The sequence below is a fragment of the Phacochoerus africanus genome, chromosome 2, assembly GCF_016906955.1.
Source record: "Phacochoerus africanus isolate WHEZ1 chromosome 2, ROS_Pafr_v1, whole genome shotgun sequence".
NCBI lineage: Eukaryota > Metazoa > Chordata > Mammalia > Artiodactyla > Suidae > Phacochoerus > Phacochoerus africanus.
The window spans coordinates 6,817,441-6,840,700 of NC_062545.1; the positions used below are offsets into that span (position 1 = coordinate 6,817,441).

The 23,260-nt window shown below is 48.8% G+C and overlaps 1 protein-coding gene across 4 annotated transcripts in view; it reads left to right on the forward strand.

Moving 5' to 3' along the window:
- The window catches only part of AGPAT4 (1-acylglycerol-3-phosphate O-acyltransferase 4), a 112,225-nt gene that overhangs the window by 20,007 nt on the left and 68,958 nt on the right, over positions 1–23,260 (forward strand). For all 4 annotated transcript variants that reach the window (XM_047769784.1, XM_047769782.1, XM_047769785.1 and 1 more), the window contains exon 2: positions 15,745–16,009. In XM_047769784.1, coding sequence (XP_047625740.1) covers positions 15,832–16,009 — 178 coding nt within the window. In that variant the 5' untranslated portion in view covers positions 15,745–15,831. The remainder of the gene's footprint in view (positions 1–15,744; positions 16,010–23,260) is intronic.

The window sequence follows — 23,260 nt, forward strand, 5'->3', positions numbered from 1 at the left end:
TGGATTTGTTTTTGCTGCTCTTTTTCCTTTCCTTCTTCTCTTGTTCTTTTCTGCCTAGAGAAGTTCCTTTAGTATTTGTTGTAAGGCTGGTTTAGTGTTGCTGAATTCTCTCAGCTTTTGCTGATCTGTGAAGGTTTTGATTTCTCCTTCAAATCTGAATGAGAGCCTTGCTGGGTAAAGTAATCTTGGTTGGAGGTTTTTTCCTTTCATCACGTTAAATATATCATGCCACTCCCTTCTGGCCTGCTGAGTTTCAGCTGAAAAATCTGCTGATAACCTTATTGGGGTTCCCTTGTATGTTACTTGTTTCTTTTCCCTAGCTGCTTTCAAGATTTTCTCTTTAATTTTGGTTAGTTTGATTAACATGTGTCTCAGTGTATTCCTCCTTGGGTTTATTTTATATGGTACTCATTGTGCTTCCTGGATTTGAGTGGGTGGTTCCTTTTGCATGTGAGGGAAGTTTTCGGCTGTTATCTCTTGGAATATTTTTTTCTGTCCCTTCTCTCTCTCTTCTCCTTCTGGCACCCCTATAATATGGATGTTGGTGTGTTTAACATTGTCCCAGAGTTCTCTGAGAACTCTCTTCATTTGTTTTCAATCTTTTTTCTCTATTCTGTTCCACATTCATAATTTCTTCTAATCTGTCCTCCACCTTGCTTATTCGTTCTTCTGCCTCCTGTATTCTGCTGTTAGCTGCTTCTAGTGAATTTTTTATTTCAGTTGTTGTATTTTGCATCTCTTCTTGTTTAAGTTTTATATCTTGTATCTCTTTGCCCAGTGTTTCCTGTAAATTATCCATCTTTGCCTCCAGTTTATCTCCAATGTCTTGCATCATCTTCAGCATCAACAGTCTAAAGTCTTTTTCCTGGAGGCTGAGAATCTCCTCATCGCTTAGCTGATTTTCTGGGGTTTTTCCTTTCTCCCTCATCTGAGTTAAAGTTCTCTGTCTTCCATTTTTATAGGTTTTTGGTGTGATGTCCTTTTTATAGATAATAGAGTTGTAGCCTCTCTTACTTCTGGTGTCTGCCTCCCTTGTCTTAAAATATTTCTGATATTAAATGTTTGATGACTTATTAACCAGCTACCTCCTAAGCATAGAGATGTACTGGGGTTTTTGTTTGTTTGTTTGTTTGTCTTTAATATTTGGCTCATTGGGTGCATGTTTTTGTTGACTTTTGTACATTGTAAACTTTTTTGTCACTGAGTACACGTCCACTTCCTCACTGTTCTTCCTGGCCAGCTTGAGTCTTTCTGTTCCAATTTAATTATTTATTCAGAGAGAAATGTTTAGAAGTTGTCGATGCTGGGGCTTCCTGCTCATGTCTTGTAATTATTTTTTATGTATTCGTTTGTAGCTGTTCACGATTTTTATAATTCATTGACGATACAGTTGGCCTCTGACACGGAAGGAGCTTGTCACCTAAAAGCAGAGGCAAAACGGATGTCTGGTTTAGTTAACACACAAAGGACCCACTGAGGAGTAAGGAACTCCTCAAAGTTTGGGAATTCACATCTGGAAGCGTCATATGCTATTACCAAAAATACCAGCTAAGCAAACGTCTGGGCTGGAAAGGATTCTCTCATCCCCCTGGCTGCTGCCCACACTGCTGACTGCATTTTCCCTGTGTCCCGGGCCTGCTTCATTGTCCCTGTGTTCTAGGCTTTCGGTCCCTTAGAAATGTGGTCCAGGGGCCTCCTGAGGCTTTGCCAGACTCTCCCTCGTCCCTGCAGGCATCCTTGTTCTGGTTCTTGAGATGAATCCTTGGAGGACCACCTAAAACTCCCTGCCACGCTGTGGCTTCCTTTCTCCAAGCACTAATTGGTAATGAATCCCTTTTACAAATGAGTACTTTCTTGTCTGCTTGTCTTTTTTCTCCTACAGAAATGCTCCCGAAGGGAGATGGGCACAACCCCAGAGCTAGCCGTACCCCCAGGGGATTCGCGAGGCCTTCTCGGGCCTTTGAATGGGAAAGAAAGACCCCAGAAGTGGCGTCTGCCTGCACCTTGGTTTCCTTCATTTCTTTCTCAGATTCAGTTCTACGGTGCAGCTTCCAAAGTTCCTGTGGGTCTTTAACCCTGGACTGGGAAAGGCTGATCTGTAATTCGAGGTAGTGTTTTACTGCCTCTAGTAGAGGAAACGGGAGTTCTCTTGCGGCTCAGTGGGTTAAGGATTCGGCAGTGTCACTGCTGTGGCGCAGGTTTGATCCCTGGCCCAGGAACTTCCGCATGCCACAGACGTGGCCAAAAAGCATTTAAAAATAGAGGAAACCGGTCAGGTGGGAGGGCTAGCAGCACAAGGTCCAAGAGGAAGAAAGAACGCTCAGAGCTTTGTCTGTCCTGCCCAAGGGATGGGGCAGGCCACAGACTCTACAGGTGCTGATGTTTCAACTGTGGAATGAGCAGGTAGTGTACTGATTCCTACATTTCATTTCTTCTCTGTTTATTGCTGTTTAACATATGAAATTATAGGAGGAGGGAGGGATCTGTCCATAAATGCTTTGGATACAGTTCCTTAAGTATTCGGAAGTACATCCATTTAGATGTTCATGGTGTATCATAGCCCAAACTGATTGTCAGATCAAAGAGTTAAAAATACATGAAATTCATTATGGAAAAAACTAGATAAAATAAGTGAACACCAGTTTTCTGCAGGACAAGAAGTAGAGGTAGAAGGAAGACCTTTTCAAGCTTAAATTTTACGAAGAAATTACAGTCTTCATAATAATTTAAGGCTCTAATAAGCTAAAATTAAAAGCAAATGAACTGGGAAACTTGGTCATTCTAAACGACATAGGTAAGGTGGTTTTCTAGTTAGTGTATGAAGCGTTCATGCAAATCCATATGCAAAAGATAAATGGGCCCTAGATAAAAACAAGAAGAGGAGTTCCTGTCGGGCTCAGTGGTTAACGAATCCGGCTAGGAACCATGAGGTTGCGGGTTCGATCCCTGGACTTTCTCAGTGGGTTAAGGATCCAGCGTTGCCATGAACTGTGGTGTAGGTTGCAGACGCGGCTCGGATCTGGTGTTTCTGTGGCTGTAGCATAGGCCGGCGGCTACAGCTCCGATTAGACCCCTAGCCTGGGAACCTCATATGCCGCGGGAGCAGCCCTAGAAAAGGCAAAAAGACCAAAAAAAGAAAACAATAGTTAAATAAGTTAAAAAATAATCCACTTCACTTGCAACTCCCAAAGTGCAGCTTAAAGTAACAAGACACAACTTTTTCCCTCCTTTATGTATTTCTTTTTTAAACTGAGGTATTGTTGATTTACAGTGTTGTGTTAGTTTCAGGTGTACAGCAAAGTGATTCAGTTTCACGTATCTGTATAAATCTTTCTTTTTCAGAGTCTGTTCCATTATAGGTTGTCAGAAGATATTGAATATATAGTTCCCTGTGTTATCTAGTGGGCCTTTGCTGGTTATCTGTTTTTTATGTAGTAGTGTGTATATGTTGATTCCAAACTCCTAATTTATCCCCCCACTTCTCCTCTGGTAACGATAAGTTTATTTTCTCTGTCTGGGAGTCTTTTTCTCTTTGCACATACGTTCATTTGTACCATTTCTTAAGATTTCACATGTAAGCAATGTCATATAGTTATTTGTCTCTTTCTGACTTACTTCACTTAGAATAATAATCTCTAGGTCCCTCCATGTTGCGGCAAAAGGCACTATTTCATTCCTTTTTATGGCTGAGCAATATATATATATATACATATATCACATCTTCTTTATCCATTCATCTTTCAGTGACAGGTTATTTCCATGCTTGGCTGTTGTAAATAGCGCTGCTATGATCATTAGGGTGCAGGTATCTTTTCAAACTAGAGTTTTCTGTAGTTGTATGCCCAGAGGTGGGATTGCTGGATCATATGGTAGTTCTGTTTTTAGTTTTTTAAGGAACCTCCATCCTGGTCGTACCAACAGATGCAACTTTCAGTGTATAAAGAGTTAATCTGTTTTTTTGTGTCTTTAAATGAGAATTCTTAGGGCTGACAAACATGTAATGGCATATGGGTATTTTTGTAAACGGCCCTTAAGAACAGAAATAGCTATGAACTTTTTGGAAAGCAATTTGGCAAAATTTATCAGATGCCTTAAAATGTTTGTTCCTTGAACCCAGAAATCCTGCTTCTGGGAATTTATGCTAAAGCAATTATCCCCAAATCAGGGAAGAAAAACCCTTTAGACTCTGAATTATTAATTATTACATTACTTATTATTTAAAAGACAAAAAGAAGCCTGCATGATACAACAGTGGGGCAGTAAGGTAATAATTATGCTATGTCCACTGTAACTACTGGGATATTTATATTGTGAAAAGGACATTGAAAATGATGTCAACAAGGTTAAGAAAAGGGCACGTGCAATTGATTTAACAGAGGATCTCAACTATATTTAAAAGCAAAAAAGCCTCTGCCTGCAGTGGTTTTACCTATCAAAGAAAAGACAAAGCCAATAAATTCACCAAGGACTCGAAGAAAATAAACACAAGTGTTGGTGGCTGTTAGAGGTGGTATAATTTCTACATTTTAGAATTCTACAAACTTTTTATAATGAATAGGAATTACTGATAGAATGGGAGGAAATTACCTTCAAAAAAATTCAGGACTTGTGAATTTCACTAAGTGACTTACTCAATAAGAATAATTTCCTTTACTTCTACCAGATGCTATTTTAATAGAAGTTTCTTTGTTTAAAAAAGTCAACTCTGTTCCCCAACCAACATCTGAAACCTACTGGGGTTTAAAGAGGTAATTTGCTTTCATTTTAGTTATTTTCATGTCAGTTTGATATATTGCCTCATGCAGTTTCAGCGTTGGTAGAAGAGGATTCTCTGCTTGGCTGCAGGGCGTAACGGTTTAGAGAACAATCATGTGGGTTTATCTGCATGGCTTCTGTTGGGTCATCTGCTCTGTTCTTATTGTAATGAGAAAGAGATCTAGGACTTTGCTAGGATAGTCATGTCATCTCTTTGTACTTTTTTTTTTTTTTGGACTATCCAGGGTTATTGGTATGGAGACTAAATGATATTAGGTCATCTAGAGATTTGGGTTGAATCAACATTTATTGAGCATCTGTTTATTCTGTAAGAAGTAGAAGGGGTAGAGTTGATTCTGAGCCTGGAAATAATTACTCAGTAAGTGCTTCAGTTTATTGGGCACGGTACTGACCCACATAGGACACAGGGGGGCTCCTAAGAAGCCCCTGTGCTTACCTGCACAAGTCTAATGCAGTGGTGTAGATAAAGCTATATACCCTTAAATATAAATCAGGGAAACTTGGACTTCATGGATGAGTGGGTGGCTGGATGGACAGACAATGGAATGAATGAGTAAAGTCATCAGTGGATTCATGACTGCTTGCGTGAATCCAGGAGCACCTGTCCCAGATTCTACTTAACAGAAATTGGAAAGAACATCACTGCTTTCCCCAAGCACCCTCTGTTCCTGAGCTTTGTGACCAAAGTAGAAAAAGAGAAAAGGAGAGAGAAGGCCCTGCTTCATGTTTTATCACTGCTGTTATTAATGAAACTTTTCGAGGAATAGCCAGCCCATCATGACCCCAAATGCATCGCTCATTGCCGAGTACTTCAATATTCTGTGGTCATATTTCAGATCTATCGCAAAACAAGGAGACTGTAAGTCAACCTATTTTGGGTGCTCACAGCCAGCAATTCTGTCTTCAATAAATGATTCATGTCAGGAAAGCATTTAAGTGCATTTGTTTTCTAATAAGTCTCAGTCCATTAGGCATGAATCAAGTCAGGGAAACAGCCTGGGCTCATTGGCATGCCGTTACGAAAATCAAAGAGATGAGATTTAAAATCTAGCCTTATTGGCCTCTCACCTTCTCCACACTCCTTGCCAGAGCATGAGGATGGACAAGAGCAGGGTCTCCGAGGACTCAGAGGTCCGGGGGTCAAGGGCACTTCACGGGCAGTGAGGATGAGGGCGGTGGAGAAGGATCCACCAGAGAGAAGAGCCCCGTTACTGGGGTCTGTGATGGAGAAGAGAAAGAAAGCCCCCTCCCCACCCCATTAGCTCCTCTGATAAGACCCTCATGGAACCACCCCTCCAGGGGACCGTGTCAGAGGCAGCAGAGGGCCTCTCTAGACCCTGCTCCCTGAGAAATACTCTAGGAGACTAAGGCCATGTGTCTTTCCATGCATCAGAAGTGCTCTGGTGGATGGGATGGCATCTGGACCAGTGGCCCTGTTTCCCATTTTCTCAGCATTGCGAGTGGCCGCAGGTGCCTGAGCATCAGCCCAGCGGCGCCTTGCACACACTCTCACCTCTCTGAACTCCCCCATCACTCCTGTGGGTCGTGTGTCTTGACTGAAGGGGAAGCCGAACCTTCTAGAGGCCAAGTGGCCAAGCTGACAGGGAGCCACAGATACATGGTCAGGAGTCGAACCCATCCTCCTGACTCAATACTGGTGCCTCCTGGTGGCTCCCTTTCTGCGTTTATTTCTTCGGCCACTACTAGTCATGATTTGTGGGTTCCCCAGGAGAACCCTAACCTATTTGGCATTGGCAAGTGCAGCCCAAGTTCCCAGGCCATTCCACGCCCCCAGCCTCTATTCGCACAGGTGAGCTGCTGTGCAGGGCTTCCCACGGCCACGTGGTTTTGCGCCATGGCCTCCAAGCTTGGGTTACTACCACTTCACATCTTCTTGACTTTCTGAGATAGCCTTTCTCCCCAGAGCGGGCGGTTTGTCCATTTGTCCAGGGCTGGTTACACACCCTGCTCACGTGGCCCCAGGCAGGGTTTAGTCCCATGTCTACTGGAGAGAGTCCTCGGTCCTGATGGAGCCCGCAGACCAGGTGGGCCAGGCCAGAAGGAGGGAAGAGACGTGGGCGGTCCTCCCGGCTTTACTGGAAAATGATGTGCTTGGCTGTTTCTCATCGGTGGTTCCGCACTGGTATCCCCATGGTACCCTGGCCTGGCTGTTGGCAGAGCTCGTGGAATTGTCCACTGGGGAGCCAGCTTAAAGGTTAGCGTTCTAAATATGGACAAGGTTAGGGTCGCCCTGCTTTCCCCAGTGGGTATGCAAGATGAAACTACTCAATTATGTATGGTATTAAATGATACTAAATTATAACATATCAAATTATATAGGAAGATTAAGGAGCTTTCCAACAAAGGCTCGAATTTTGCCAGGTCTTAATTGTAAACACTTTTTATTGCTGTTGGTCTTCAGTTTATTTTGAAACTTTAAAGATTAGCTTTTATGAAAGAGATTGAGGTGCCCTGATGAGCTGGGCACCTAGCTGACACCGTAGTAAGCCAGCCCGGCTTCAGCGGCTCTGAAGCTGTCCACGCCAACCTGCTTCCTGCGAGGCGACACACGTTTGATCCGCTCGTCCTGTTCATTCCCATCTGCCAGAATTGTGTCCTCAGCCTCTTGTCAAGTCTGGGAAACACTCGTTTATTCAGGGACACCGGAGTGATGGTCTGGGTCTCATCAGTACTAGTTTTTATTTCTCTTCCGAGAGCTCCGAACAAGGCTCAGAGTGCAGGTTCACCTTGTTTCTTGAATACAATGTATATGGGAACTAACAGGCATTAACCATCACTGGGAAGACAGCCTTAGAACCAGTGATGTTGTTTTTCATTTTCTCTCTCTCTTTTTTTTTTTTTTGGTGGTGCCTGTGGCATGCCAGGATCAAACCACACCCCAGCTATGACCAGAATCACAGCCGTGACAATGCCAGGTCCTTAACCTGCTGAGCCACCAGGGAACTCCAGGACGAATGACTTTGAACCACCTGCCTTTAGGTGGGAATGGGGACATAATCATTTCATTAAAATGTGTGAACGGATGGGGGGGCCAGGGGGCAGTCTTGCAGGTCACTTCAGCTCAGGGTCATTCTGGATTGTGTGGATGTTCGGGAAACATGTTCAAATGAGGAAAATTGGTAGGAATCATGAGAGCCACAAGCAGAATGTTTAGTGAGAAAAGATGGTCGCTGGTTTGGGGAGCCGCTGGGGGGAGCAGCTGCAGGAGGGGGCTTGGCAGGGGTGCCTGGGAGCTTGGGTGGCGGACGCTGGTACCCAGGAGCGCCCTCCTGTAGCCCGTGCTTGCTGCTGCATGTAATCACCATGACCTCCCTGGAGGCGGGATTATTACATCCATGAAACAGGTGCAGAAACGGAGGCTCAGAGGTGGGTTCCCTGCCCAAAGCCACACAGTAGGTAAATGGGGCTGCCTGCCCAGGTTCCCCTGAGCCAGGCAGCTTTGTCACGGCCTGCGTGGGAAGGAGAGAGGTGGGCAGTGTGGTGAGACTTTGGTCCTGACCACGTTGCCTTGGTGACGGTGGGACTCGAGTAGGAGGTGGTTTCTATACTGAAGAAAGCTCTCTTTTTTGTTTCTGGTGCCAGCTGGTGATGCATCCACCTCACGTCTGCTTTTGTGGGCCCAGAGCTGGTCTCAGGCCATCTCCCCACGTGGATAGACCTGGGGGTGGGCGTGGGGGGCGGAGAGCAGCCCCTCCGTCTTCCTCAGCCTTCACCGGTGTGTGACTGAGTTGATGGCCATGGCACATGGCAGCAGTGGTACCGTTCAAGAGCCCACTAACCATCTCCATCCAGCCTCCATCCTGCTTCCGTCTTTGCAAAGGTTTCAGCCTGAACTGGCAGAGACTCATGGAAAGCAGATGAAGTTTCCTCATTCCATTTTTGGTTTGGGTTTCATGGTATTAGAGTTTTGCCAGGATTTCGTACAATTGTCTGGAGATTTCCAATGTTTGCACATGATTTTAAAATATATTTTCCACGGAATATCTTGTAAGAGAGCTCCCGTGCTCTGGGTTGTTGGAAACAGACACGGTGAGGTCGGGGCCCTTTGGCCCCAGGGGCTGTGGGACAGCTGGATTGGGGTTTGGAGATGGCAGACGTTCTGCCTGCGAGGAGGGCCTGACGGGGGGTCTCTGCAGGACTGACCGGCAAGGCAGTGGCTCAGGAACTCACGGTTCCCCCAGCAGTCAGACGGGGGACCACAAGTCGAAATAGGGAATGGAAGCCCAGGTTCACAAGGAGTCTCGCTGCCGTGGGCGTCCTGTCTTCAAAGCAGCTTAACGGTGGTCAGGAACCTGCGCTTGAGTGTCAGGCATCTACTCTCTATCCGATCTTTGCATGTTCCCTGGTCTCACTAATCCTCAGTTTCTTCATCTATAAAATGGGATAACAAGGTCTTCCGTAGTAGATTTCTGTTGATGAGATGATGTGTGTAAAACCTTCAGCAGATTTATTCTGTTGCACTGGTTACCATTCAGAAGACCTGATGCTTAAGTCGAGATATTTTTAATTTTGTAGATGCCAGAGCTGCAAAAGACCTTGGAGAACGCCTAACTTAACTTCCTTTAGCTTTGTATTTTGTCATGACAGAAAAAGTTACCTAGGTTATTCACCTGATTTACCTCTGAATCTTGGTTTCCTTGGATTAGGTTTGTTCTGTTTTGTTTTGTTTTTACAACTTTTGGGCTCTTTATTATTTAAAAAAGTTTTTCTTTTTAAATTAACGTGTAGTTGATTTACAGCGTTGTACCAATTTCTGCTGTACAGCAAAGTGACTCAGTCATACATACATAACATTCTTTTTTTTACTATTGTTTTCCATCCTGCTCTATCCCAGGAGACTGGGTATAGTTCCCTGTGCTGCACGGCAGGCCCTTGTCCAGCCATTCTAAATGTAATAGTTTGCATCCACTAACTCCAAGCTCTCAGTCCCTCCTGTTTAACTCAACAACAACAACAAAAAAAACAAACAACACGACTAACAATGGACAGACGACCCAAATAGACACTTATCCAAAGAAGACCTTTGGATGGCCAGCGGGCATGTGAAAAATGCTCCGCATCGCTAATGATTAGAGATATGCCAATCAAATCTGCAGTGAGGTACCACCTCCCTCCGGTCAGAATGGCCCCCATTAGTAAGTCTACAGATGGCAAATGGAGAAAAGGGAACCCGCCTACACTGTTGGTGGGGATGTAAATTGGTGCTGACCAGTCTGGAGAAGAGCGTGGAGGTTCCTCAGAGAACTAAATTCAGAGCTGCCACCTGACCCAGCAGTCCCACTCCTGGGCATCTACCTGGACAAAGGTACAATTCAAAGATATGCATGCACCTCAGTTTTCCCTGGATTAGATTTGAAGACTCTTTAGAATTTGTTTTTCTCTTATAACCTGCTCAGAAGCAACTATTACATGTAAACGTAGACGCCTCGGTTTTCTACAGTCTTAGGTTTTTATTATCCTAAAATTAGACTTTGGAGAGAGACTGGGGATTATTTATTATCGGACGGAGTGAAAAAGTTGAGTATGATTTACGGTTTGTTTTAATGGACTTCATGTTCTGTACAGGGACTCTGGACAAAGGACTGTGCCATCAGATTTTAAAGTAAGCTCATTTTATATAGGCTTCTGCCAGCCCATTAGCCACTGATCATTTTTTAATTGAGGAATATATTCTCGTTAGAGATGGTCCCAGAGACAGTTAAATTCCGTCTAGAACACTTTCTCTCCTGTTTTGTTTTGGGCCTTGGACCCGTGTCACTCCCAGGAATCCAGACACTAAATGTATCCTTGTTTCTCAGGACGAAGCGCCATGTGGCGGCCTCGGGCTTCCGCAAGTTAGTTGCTGCCCTCTTGGCGATTTGGGCTAAATGCAGTCACCCTGACACAGAACTCGAGATCTGAAGGGGGTGCAGCCAGAGCACCCCCCGCCCCCCACGCATTTCACGGGGACTGCGTCCAGGCCCCTTTCCTGCAGGGCTGAGCCGGGGCGTCCTCCGCCTTACGCGCCAAAGGTGCCGTCTGGGAACGAGCCCACCAGCCAGCCCTGCGTTAGCCCTGCTGCTCTCTCTGCCGTCCCTGCGGAGTTTTCCTTCCCTCTTCTTCATCGGTTGAGCCTCGCCCATTGCAGACCCGTCTCTGTCGCTGGGAGCTGTGGGAGAGATGGGCTGGCTCCACTTTAACGCCCCCGGGGGTAGCGAGACCCCTGCTCAGAGGGAGGCACTGGCTGGCAGGGCGGCTTTCCTGTATCAGAATCAGACTGGTCCATTGGTAAAGATCTTGGAGCCACCTGCTCGGGTTCTTCCGAAGGGGGAAGGTGATGAAAGCCGACTCCATTTGGGCTCCCTTGTCTGTCTGTGTGTGTATCTTTGTGTGTGTGTGCATACAAAGATCACTGCGTTTAGTGTTTTTAGAGCTGTGATTTTTATTCTCTCTGGATATAATTGGGTGACCTTTATCTCTTAAGAGCGTGATGCAAATGCAGCCCTCTTACTACCAACCAATTATAACGATGCTTTCTTCATTCACTTGTGTGCGTTTCCCATCATTCACTGTATTGTTTCCTCCTGTCAGAAATGTAAGTGCTTTCTAATTTGGGGCACTTATAAATAATACTGGCTGAATATCTTTGTGCAGAGAGAATTTTCTAAAAGCTAATTTTATCCTCGAGAGAGCTCGTCAGAGGTTGGTTTGCGAAATCAAGTGGTGTGAAGGTGTCGAGGTCTTTCTGTGTGTGTCACCTCTCAAAAGATGGAGCAGTTGTTCTCACGCTGAGAATAAAGCCCTCTTTTTTTTTACCTCAGCTCCTCTGGAATGGAATATTATCATTTTTAGCTTGGAATGTAAAAAAAAAAAAAATAGTGTTATCCCAACTAGCCTGCCTGCCTGCCTTCCTCCCTTCCTCTCTCCCTTTCTTTCCTTCTTTCGCTGTACCTGTGGCATATGGAAGTTTCTAGGCCAGGGAATGAATCTGAGCTGCAGCTGTGACCCAAGCCTCAGCTGCAACAACACTGTAACCCACTAAGCAGGGCCCGGGATTGAACTCGCACCTATGCAGAGACCTGAGCCGCTGCAGTCACCTGCTGCACCATCGTGGGAACTCCCAGTTACTCCAATCAGCATTTCTCTTTTCTTTCTTGCCTTCTTCTCTTCCTTCCTTCTTTCTTTCTCACGACTTGCGGTGAGAAAATCTCCATTCCAAGGCCAGGGATTGAACCCAGGCTGCAGTAGTGGAAGCACCAAGTCCTAACCACGAGACCATCCGGAAACTCCCCCCTTTATCACTTTGCTGTCGGTTTTATGAATGGTATTCTGGGGTTTGGGATTGAAAGAGCCTAAATCGGGGGTTATTTAGATGAGGATACGGCACTGGTCTGGGGCATTATCCTAACAATTCCACGTGGATTGATTGCCTTGGAAGGAAGCTTTGGCTTCTAACACCCTGAGCTGGCTTAGTTCTGTCACGTGAATGTGCAGAACCAACCAACCAAACCTTTCAAAACAAGCTAGTGTAAGAGTTAGCCCCACTTCAGGTTTAGTCACTTCCAGAATGTGGCCAAAGTACGTGCTTATTTTAAAGTAGCTGCAGAATGTTGACCTGGGCAGCATATGTGAGTCCTAACTCAGGTTCCCGCTTTGTTGTCTAATTTGATGCTTGCGGTGAAGCTCGCTGTGTGTATTTAGAGAAGGATGCAGCTTGCGTTCTCTGTCGCGGGGATTCTGAGTTGCTTTTATTTGCTTATGTTTCCATGGAAGGTGCTGGGCAGCATGTGGCGCCATCTGCTTTGCCACCGCGCACCCTGCATGCGTCCCATGGGGCGCGCTCTGCCCGTGTGCGCCCGCCCGCTTCTCTGCATCTGGACAGTTTCAGGGCAGAAATTGGCGTGGGAAACAGCGCTGGGGAAGGCATCCCGCAAGCTGGCGCTCTCCTTTATTCTGGGTCTACCTTTGCCAAGATCATCACTTAGTTAAGAAGGCCCCGTGCATGTGAAGCTGATGGGTTTTTTATTTTGTGTTTTTGGCAGCACCCATGGCATATGGAAGTTCCCAGGCCAGGGATCAAACCTGTGCTGCAGTTGCAGCCTGTGCCACAGCTTCGGCAATGCCAGATCCTTAACCTGCTGGGCCACAGGGGAACTTCCACATGGGAGTTTTGTGAATGCATCGTTTCCCGTTTCTGAGTCACTCGCAGTAAAGGACAGGTTACAATGAAAGCAAATAGGAGGAGGAAATTTTTTTTTTCTTTTTTTGGCTTTTTAGGGCTGCACCTGCAGCATGTGGAAGTTCCCAGGCTAGGGTTCGAATCGGAGCTACAGCTGCCGCCCTACACCACAGCTCACGGTACTGCTGGCTCCTTGACCCACTGAGTGAGGCCAGGAATCAAACCCGCATCCTCAGGGATACTCGTTAGGTTTGCTATTGATGAGCCATAATGGGAATTTCCGGGAGGAAATGTTTTAACCCGATTCAAGGTCAGTTGAAACATCGGGGTCTAGATGTGGAGCGAGAAGGAAAACAGTTGATTTATATCTCGCTGGCCTTCCCAGAGATGCCAAAGAAATATATCCTAGCCGCCCCTTGTGGCCTGTGTCTTTTCTTGAAAGGAGAGAGAACTTCTCCCACCATTTGGGTTTCCCTGCATTCCAGGTGTTGTGCTGTGTTTCAGATGCCCTGTTATCCCTGAGTCCTCAGTAACCCCGTGTCGGAGGATTGGAGCCTGGATTTCTAGCCAGGGCTGCCTGCTTCCAGTGTTCCCTCAGCCGTTCCTTACCCTCCAGCTGGCCTGTATCCCCCTCAGAAACTACTGCGGGGAGCCTGGGAAATGGTGGATCCAGCTCCGCCCAGGAAGGAGAAGGATTTCATTTTCATTATAGAAAAGAACAAAGAAACCCAGGGATAAAGAAACCATAATCCTTCCACCCCAAATTAGAAAAAGAGGCAAAGAATTTTAAAATGTTTTCCAAAAACCAAAACCAAAACAAACAAAGGAGTTCCCTGGTGGCTCAGTGGGTTAAGGATCCCGCATTGTCACTGCTGTGGCGGGGGTTTGATCCCTGGCCCTGGAACTTGTACATGCCTCAGGAAAAACAAACAAACAAAAAAAGCAAAAAAACCCAAAAACAAATAAAATGCTTTCTTGCTATCTTTTTCATCACTGGTCAGAGCTTTAGACCAACTTTCCTCAATTTAGTGCTGAGTTGGCTCACGTTAAGAGAGCAAGCTTGCCTTTAGTTAAGATGGGTTGGGTGGTCCCCCAACTTCTCCCTGGAATGAGCTTAAGACACATAGCACCTACTCGCCCACTAGACAACCCCCTAAAGCATCCAGCCTTGCTTCTCTTTTAATAATCAGCCCTGAGGCTAAAGTCGGTTGTATGGTTTAGCAAACTCATGGCTCTTCTTACCTTACTCTTCTTCATGCTGCTCCTTCGTTCTTGTGGGTTTTGGCTCTTGAATACAAATTTGAGAATTAACTAAAATTTTGCAAACAGTAATCGCCTCCTTGGAATTTTGATTGCCCTCTGTTATTCTTTCTTATAGATAGAGAAATCTGAAATTTAGAAGAGTCAGTTTAGCTGAGGATACACGACCAATGAGAAGTATCACAGCGCTTCAAGCCCAGACAATAAGGACCCAAGCCCCCACACCAGCGTAGGGAGAGGTCTGGGGCAGAACCAAGCCAACTGAGGCCGGCCTGCCTGTGATGCCGCCTTAAACACCACCAGTGCTGTGTGACTAGCCAGGGTTTTGCCAAAGACCATGATGGTTCTTCAACTTTCACGAGAAAAAAAAAAAAAAAATCTCACTTTTTCTTCATAGCACTTCTCTTGACTTGGAAACTGAGGAAGGCAGCATTCAATTCCTTGCATTTCCAGCGTCTGCAACTTCTGTTTCTTAGTGTTAAACCAGCAAAGCAAAGGGTTTGTCAGATACTTTCCAAACACTAGATCCTAAGTTCCCGTTGTGGCTCGGTGGGCTAAGAACCCAACACAGTGTCCCTCAGTGAGGGTGCAGGTTCGATCTCTGGCCTCGCTCAGTGGATGGAGGATCTGGCGTTGCCTCAAGCTGAGGTGTAGGGGTCATAGATGTGCCTCTGATCCCGTGTGGCCGTGGCTGTGGGATTCTGATTTTCGAACTCTTAAGGGCCTGTGTGTGTGTGTGTGGTGGGTAGGTTCTTTTGCCTTCATAGTTGGTTATTTGTGTATTTGTGTTCACTGATAATATCAAATTCATCCTTTGTCTAACTTCATTAAATCATTTCATTTATGTATTTGTTATAAGATTGGCACTCTGCCTCTGTGCCAGCGGCTTTTCCAAGGCTTGGGGAGACAGTGATGATATTCCAGATACTCATGTGTCCCAGAAAAGTCACAGTCCAGGGCAGGAAGGCCAGCAGCTCTGCCAGTAACAGCGGAGGTGCTGCCGGGCCCCCGAGCATCGGCCTGGGGGTGGTCCCTCATCTCCCAGAGTAGGTGCGCCTGCCTTCAGGGAGGTCTTGTTAGAAGTGATGATGCACCGAGGTCTGGAGATGAGAACGAGCGGAGGGAGGTGAAGGGGTTGCCGGGGGAGGTGAAGGGGTTGCTGGGGGCGGTATTCGGCAGGAAGGACGGCCCAGAGCTGCAGACTCCTTCTGCGGGGGGCTGTGGAGCCCTGGCCAAGTTCCCTGGCCACTCTGGGCCTCGGGTTCCTTGTTGTGGTAGTCCCTGCCTCACAGGTGTCAGGACAATCCGGGGGACAAATGGTTTTAAAGGGCCGAAACTGTGCCCACCCCTAAGCAAGCATTATTTATATCAATGTTTGGGAAATAAAAATAAATCAACAGGTCTACAGTGTGTTTAATCTAGAGAGCATATCTTTCTTTTACTATGAGGGTTTTTTTTTTTTTTTTTTTCCCCTGCCTATAAGAGCGCATTCTGTTTTTTCTGACCCTTAACCTGGGCTTGTGTTTCAGGTGCATTCCTGAGTCCCGGAGCCTCTCCCCTGGGGACGTGGTCCTGCTGTGGGTACTTTGTTCTTGGAGGAAGAGCAGCCTCCCAGCATGGACCTCGTCGGGCTGCTCAAGTCTCAGTTCCTGTGCCACCTGGTCTTCTGTTACGTATTCATCGCCTCGGGTCTCATCATAAACACCATTCAGCTCTTCACGCTCCTCCTCTGGCCCATAAACAAGCAGCTCTTCAGAAGGATCAACTGCCGGCTGTCTTACTGCATCTCCAGCCGTAAGATACTTGTGTTTCTCTGGTTGCTTCGCCGCCGCTGCGGTGCGCGTGGCGCAATGAGGGCTTTGCAGTGTCTGCGAAGGTATTGGGGGCGGGGGGCAGCGTTTCTCTTTTGTTTGAGGTTGGAAATGACTTTTGTCCTCACGCTTCAAAAACTGTGTTTGGAATGAATGATGCCAGTCGCACAAATTCAGCAGGCACGGAAGGGTATCCTGGGAAAAGCAGATAAGCATTCTGTCTCTTTAGTTTTCCTCCTCCGAAGTAGTCAGCATTAATGATTTCTTCGTTTTCCTTCCAGAAATAGGATGAGGGCCTGTGTATGCCATTTCTGTAAGGAAATACTTGTGTGTGTGTGTGGCTGCTGTGTGTACGTGTGCGTGGGAGAATCCGGGTACCTGTATAGACACCTCAGACGTGCTCCTACTTCCAAAAAACTAAATGGCAATATAATATATTGTCTTCTTCCTTTCTTCTTTAACTTTTTGAGATTATTGTAGATGCACATGCAGTTGTCAGAACTAATACACAGAGAGGTCTCACAGACCCTGAAGCCAGTTTTCCGCCAAAGATCACCTCTTGTGTCGCCACAGTTTGCATGACATCCCAAGAAAACCGATATGGACACAACCCATCAACCTTATTCTGATTTCTCCAGTTTTATATGCTCGTGTGCGTTTGTGTGTGTGTGTGTTTGATTATACTAGACTCTTTTAAACCTGGCTAACTCAGCTGGCCAGAATTTCAAAAGTGAAAATGATAAAAGATAAATCTGAGTATTGGGATGCACCTGCAGCATATGGAGGTTCCCAGGCTAGGGGTCCAATCAGAGCTGTAGCTGCTGGCCTACACCACAGCTCACAGCAACGCCGGATCTTTAACCCACTGAGCGAGGCCAGGGATCCAACCCGTGTCCTTATGGGTACTAGTCAGGTTCGTTACTGCTAAGCCACGACAGGAACTCCCTCAGCTACTTCCGATTATACCCAGAGTCCAAAATTCTGGGTATCTTTCTGAAACCTTAAAGGGTTTCATTTAAAAACGAAACCATGGGGAGCTCCCGTCGTGGCTCAGTGGTTAACGAATCTGACCAGGAACCATGAGGTTGCGGGTTCAATCCCTGACCTTGCTCAGTGGGTTAAGGATCTGGCATTGTCGTGAGCTGTGGTGTAGGTTGCATGCGAGGCTTGGATCTGTCCTTTTGCAACTTCAAATCATGTGTATTTGCTTTGTCATAACCCCTATTTAAATCTTAGACAGGTGGTTAAGAATTGAATTTCTCATTTGGAGTCAAGAAATAAAAGGGAGCTGTGGCTCAGCAGTAACGAATGGGACCAGTATCCAAGAGGATGTGGGCTCAATCCCTGGCCTCACTCGGGTCAAAGGTCCTGCGTTGCTGTGAGCTGTGGTGTAGGTCAAAGACGTGGCTTGGATCTGGCGTGGCTGTGGCTGTGGCTGTGGCGTAGGCTGACGGATGCAGCTCCTCTTTGACCCCTAGCCTGGGAACCTCCACGTGCCTTGAGTGCAGCCCAGCCTTAAAAAAGCAGAAAAAAGGAGAGAGAGAGACATAGGATTTGAGATGGGAGTTCCCAAGACGACTCGATTTTTCTTTGGGTGAGTGGTGAAGACATACCAAGTTTAAGGCAGGGTCAAGTTGATATTCTTCTTAAGGTGCTTTAGCCTAACTTTGCTTCCGGTGGAAATTAAGGTGGAGAACAGCTTTCAGCAGGCACGGCGGAGTTTTAAACACAAGTTCATTAAATGACTTAGAACGATTTACCATCCGAGATCCACTGGTATTTCCCTGCCCAGGGCGCAGCGAGGGGCAGGTGGGGTAATTGTCCCAAAGGCTCGGTGGCATCTCTTTCCAGGGCCGTGCTTTCCGTGGGCTCTGTGGCTACTGCTGGGGAAGGAGGCTTCCACGGGCTTGGGCTGAGCAGAAGCAGAGAGATTTCTTGCCAGCTGAAGAGGAAAGGAAGGGCTTCTCTCTGGGGGAGCAGTTCTAGCTTCTGGAAAGGCAGGGTGGGGTCGAAGGGAGGGCACTGCCTCCTGGGCTAGGCTGCGGGCACTGACTGGGACTCGTCCGCTGCACCCACGTCTCCTGCCCCCTTCCTGTCTCCCAGCGTGCGTCAGATACAAAGCTAGTCTCCTTCTCACTCCCCTTGAACCCGTCCTCTGTAGTTGACAGATTTCCTGTGCGCGTTTCACAGCAACAGCCAAAGGCAGGGAGCAGGCAGGTTGTTGGAAAGCTTGGCTGAACTGGTGATCTTCAGAGGCTACGGTTTCTGGGCTGTTGAGTAGCTGGGACTCTGAGATGGTCAGGCCCCTTCTATTTGCTTTCGTGGCCTCCTCCTCTCTGGGTTAAGATAAACCTCCTCGTGGGGTTTAACGAATCACGTTTTCTTTTTGTCATTTTTTGGCCGTCCTGAGGCATACGGAGCTCCCAGGTCAGGTATCAGATCCGAGCCACAGTCCCGACCTAAGCTGCACCTGCGGCAGCCCCGGATCCCCCACCCCCCACGCTGGGCGGGAAGCAAACCCGCGTCCCAGCCGCTCCCAAGACACCACTGATCCCACTGTGCCACAGCGGGAGCTCCTAGTGCATCACTTTAAAGCTTAGGAAATCAGTAGCGTTCATCATTTGCAGCTGATTGTTTAAGAAAAAAAAAGGCAGATAAAATGTTTCCTAGAAACTCAGATCTCCTCCATCACCCGTCCACCTTTTACTAACAGAGCTGTGTCATCATCCCCCCCTTTTTTTTTAAAAAAAGTTTTTGTCAAGAGCTTAGTGTTAAACCAGATGAGTCCAAGGTCAGGTGCCAGCCCAGGCGTGTGAAAGGCCACACAGATGTAAAGGACAAACAGAAGGCCTTGGTGGCCAGGACCAACGTCGGGATAACTATTTTAAAGGTTTTTTTTTTTTTTTATTACTCAGATGAATTTATCACATCTGTAGTTGTATAATGATCATAACAATCTGATTTCACAGGATTTCCATCCCACAGCCCAGGCACATCCCCCCCACCCCCCTTAAAGTTTTTTTTTTTTTTTTAAATAACAATTTTAATTTTTTTTTTTTTTTTAAAATCTCGGCAGCTGGCTTTGGGAAGGTTGTGTTGTCATTGTCACCTAGCTTTGGAGGCGGGGGCTGAGGCCAGCTGAATGGGGAGAGGGGATGGGGCGCGCTTCTGCAAGGGGAGAAGGAAGACAGTTACGAAAGGCGGACTGCGCGGTAGAATTGTGTTACCCTTCCACGGCGGAGGATGTGCCCTCTAATCTCCAGGGAAAAATGGCCAAGACCAGCTGGCTGGTTTTCCTTCCCCTCTGACGGGATGGCTGTAAAAAAAGCAGGGAAGATTCGGAGAACCTATTAATGGCCGGGTTTTACAAAGGGGAGAGGGTAGGCAGGACCGCAACTGACCTTCATGGTCCATTGAGGTCTGGTGACACAAAACTGCGTGGGGACACTCCAGCCCCCACACCACCCCCTCTGCCTCCCCGCCACCCCCAATCCTGGTGCTTTGCTTTCAAACGCAGCAAGAGCAGACCAGCTCTGTGCACCCAGCCAGCCACCTGCGCTTCCTGGACCACGATGCTCCTGGATGCAAGGGCTGCCCACGCGTGGGTCCCCTGGGTGCCCGTGCTGGGCAAAGTCACATGACGGTGAGGCGGGGTCAGAACCTGAGGTGGCAAGGGTACCTTCTCATTATGGCCTCAACTGCCTGGTTAGCTAACTTCAAAACAATCGGCTCCATTTGAATAAAGGGAGGGAGTGGAATTGAGCAAGAGTCCGATACCTTTCTAATGAAGCGCCTGGAAAGATATTTACTTCCTTTCAGCCCCTGCCTTCCGCCCCCACCCCCACGAAGGTTATGGGCCCCCTTGTTTGCAGGAGGGAGAGGTCTCTTGTAAAGAGAGAAGCCAGCTCTGTTTCACCACCTGCAACACTGCTCACAGGTCCTCCCTTGAAACACATGTCAGTTTTCCTGCTGTAACAATAATCCGCATTTGCAAAGGACCCCAGGATGTGGAAGTCCCATCCCAGTTGTGACCTGAAGCCTGGAGCCGGTCTGTGGTCCCCTGTTGTCAATAGCCGCAGCAAGGTGGGTGCCTGCAGGCTGAGCCCAAGCCCCCAGAGGCCTAAGGAAATGGGCACATCCAGGCAGTTAAGTCCCGGCTCCTGCCGGAGGTTGACTCTCTTCTCCTGAGAGAAAGCGGCTCGTTCCCCTGCCAGCAGCTTTTGGCAGGGTGTGGAGAGCCGTCCGGGCGTCCGCTGGCTGAGGGCCGGGCTGGCTGCTTTGTCCCCTCCATGGCCACTCTGTTCACATCTTACTCCTCATGACCCAGACGTTCCTGGGTTGGTCTGAAGATGAAGCATCATGAACCCAATGGAACAGAAGCCCCTTGGGTGACTCAATGGGTGACTCAGAGGATGGGTGCTGCTGGCACCAGGGCCTCTGACTCTGTCGCGGTTAGCCGTGTGCCAGCTCCTGATCTGGTCCTGTGTGTGTGCTGTTCTGCTCCTTGATGCTACGCATGGCTTTGCTTTTCGGCCACTGGAGGAAACTCTCTCTAGGGTTGGCTGCCAGGGCCTCGAGTTGAACTTCCTTTTCCCTGTGCCCAAGTCCGTCTTCCGCATCTTCACATGTCAGTGTGGTTAATTAATTGTGAAGCAAAACAAAACAAACCTCCTGCCTCTCCGCTATTCTTTTTTTTTTTTTTTTTACAATGATCTCATTTCCTGCTTTGCCCAGGGAACTCCTCTGCGGAGAACAGATGCGCCTCTGCTGGCCTGTCCTCCAGGCTTGCGTCTGGAAGCAGGAACGGGATGGAGCTCTGGGCGAGAGTCAGGTGCATTCATTCTGAGCTCCCTGATGGGGCAGGACTGTGTGGCTTGAAGGGTCCACTGTCAGCGTCCGCACTACTTTGCGGGCTCTCTGACACTGTCCAGCTTGGTCCGACACTGTCCAGTGGACGTCCTGCCTCTCTCTGAGAGGTGGGGGGGATGCCTGGGCAGGCAGCTTAGCCCAGGCTGAGCAGGGCAGGCCAGGAGTCCCCTCCACCTGCTGCCCCTTAGGGTGGCCGCCAGGGAGGCCGAGGCTCCCAGGATGCCCTTGTACCTTCTCCCCGTCCTTCCATCAGACGCTGGTCTCTGGCTGCCTCGCGGGGGTTTCTGCGGGTCTGTAGGTGTGAATAACTGCCCTAATCAGTGGATACCGTGTTAGTGAACCGGGTTTTCCTGGACCCGCTTACGGAAGCCCTTCAGAAGGCCAAGAGAGGTAGGGGGAGCCGCCCCCAGGAGAAGGACCTAGAGGGTCCAGGAGGACAGTCGGTGGCTTGAGAAGGGGATGCTGCCATGGCCGTGGGAAAGCGTGAGCTGGAGGCCCTGCCCTGGGAGGAGGGCGCCCCTTGATTCCCAGGGCTGGACCCAACCGCTGCGGCTGCCTGCACGGTACCGACCACCAGGACCCCTCCCCAGGGCCCGCTGCCTCCCCTGTCCCCAGGCCTCCCCAGCCCAGAGCAGCTCAGGTCCACCTCAGGGGCTCCTGCTACTGGTGGTGACAGATGGGTGGGGTGGACAGGCCCAGCCACTAACCTACAGGCGGCTTCCCTGGAGCCCGGTAGGACCCGGACTTCCCTGAAGAGGCCCCCTTGTCCGTCTTGTGGAGTGGTGACCGTCGGGTCCCCTGCGTAGCCCTCCCCCCCGCCCCCAACTGTAACCCCAGCATCACTCCGAGTCCTGCAACAGGCTGGCCCTGGGGGCCGTCCAGCCAGCTATGCTTTGGCATAAGGCCATCTCCCCCAGAGCAGATGTGGCTGGTTTTGTGTCTTTCTTTCCTTTTGTCTCTCACTCAAACTAAAGAACACTCTCCCCTCCGGAGGCAGGATAAAGATTGTCTTTTGAATGTCCTGCTATGAGTTCCAGATTCTCTCAGCCTGCAGCAGTTTCCTTTTTTTAATTTTAATTTTTTAAATTAGTTTTTTTAAAAACGGTAGTTGATCTGCGATGTTGTGCCAGTTTCTGCCGTGAAGTGACCCAGTCCTGCGTATGCACACATGAAAAATAGACGCGCCTTCTTTTTCTCCTAGTGGTGTGGCTGAGGGGAGGGGGCTGTCAAGAGGCGGGGGGGCTGGGGCAGGAGGAGGGTGGGGATGCGACATCAGTTGTCCCAAGTGCAGACCACTCCCCACCGCCCTGAGTGGGTCCTCGGACCCTGCTTACCCCCTGAAGGGAGGGCCAGCCCTGGAGTCGCTGAGGAGGAGATGGAGGTGGAAGGGGGACCCCTCCGGGGGGGTGGGGGGAGGACCTGCAGATGAGCGAAGCCCCCGGGGAGAGCCCTGTCCCTGGATTTCCGCTCGGCTTCCTCCGAATGGAAGTTGTTATTGATCCGCTGGGCACGTGCCCCCCCCACCCCCACCCCCGGAGCAGAGCCTGGGGAAGGAGTGGAGGGGGCACGAGCAGGGGGCCTGGGGATGGGGGTGCAGGGGAGAGGGATCAGCTCCCCGAGGCTTCTGTTTCTGGGCAGGACCCGGAGAAGCAGGGATCAGAAGGCCTGCTGGGTGTGGTCACGAGGCAGCGGCCGCCAGTGCCTGTCCCCCAGTAGTGAAAACCCAAGACGGTCTGGGGTGTCTTTGGGAAGAAAGTCATCCATCAAGGAGGGGGCTGTGTTCCCAGCAGGACCTTGAGAGGCGTAACTCACTTGGCAGCTGGCTTGATCTGAGTCTCTTCCCAGCCTGATGAATGGCAGGGCTGCTTTTTTCTTATTTCAGCCCAAGCTGACTCCATTCTTTTCAGTCTTGAGCCGTGTGACGCTTGCTCTGGTCACAGGGGTTGTCACCTCCAAGGCGGCGGCTCCTCTGCTGGGCAGCCGAGCAGGGGCACCTGAATTTCTCTGCTGGTACAAGCTTTCCTGTCCTCACCTCTGCCACCTGCCAGACCTTCTCCGTCGCCTGAGGTGTGTTGGTCTCCACAGCCTCATGGTTCTAGCACGCCAGCCCAGCTTCACTCGGGGTCACAAGGCCTGAGGGGCGATTCGGCAGCCCCCACAGCAGTGTTGGCCGGTGGCTTTCAGGAACCAGCTGAGGGCGTGGAGGGTACCTGGACCCCAGGCCCTGGCTGGCGAGGCTGTAACTGGCTCCCTGACCTGAGAAGGCCACGCTGAATCAGGCCAGAGACCCTGCTCTAAGTAGTTTTTTGGGGATTCACTCCACAGGTGTTGAGCACCTGCTGTGTGCTGGGCCCTGGGTCTGGTC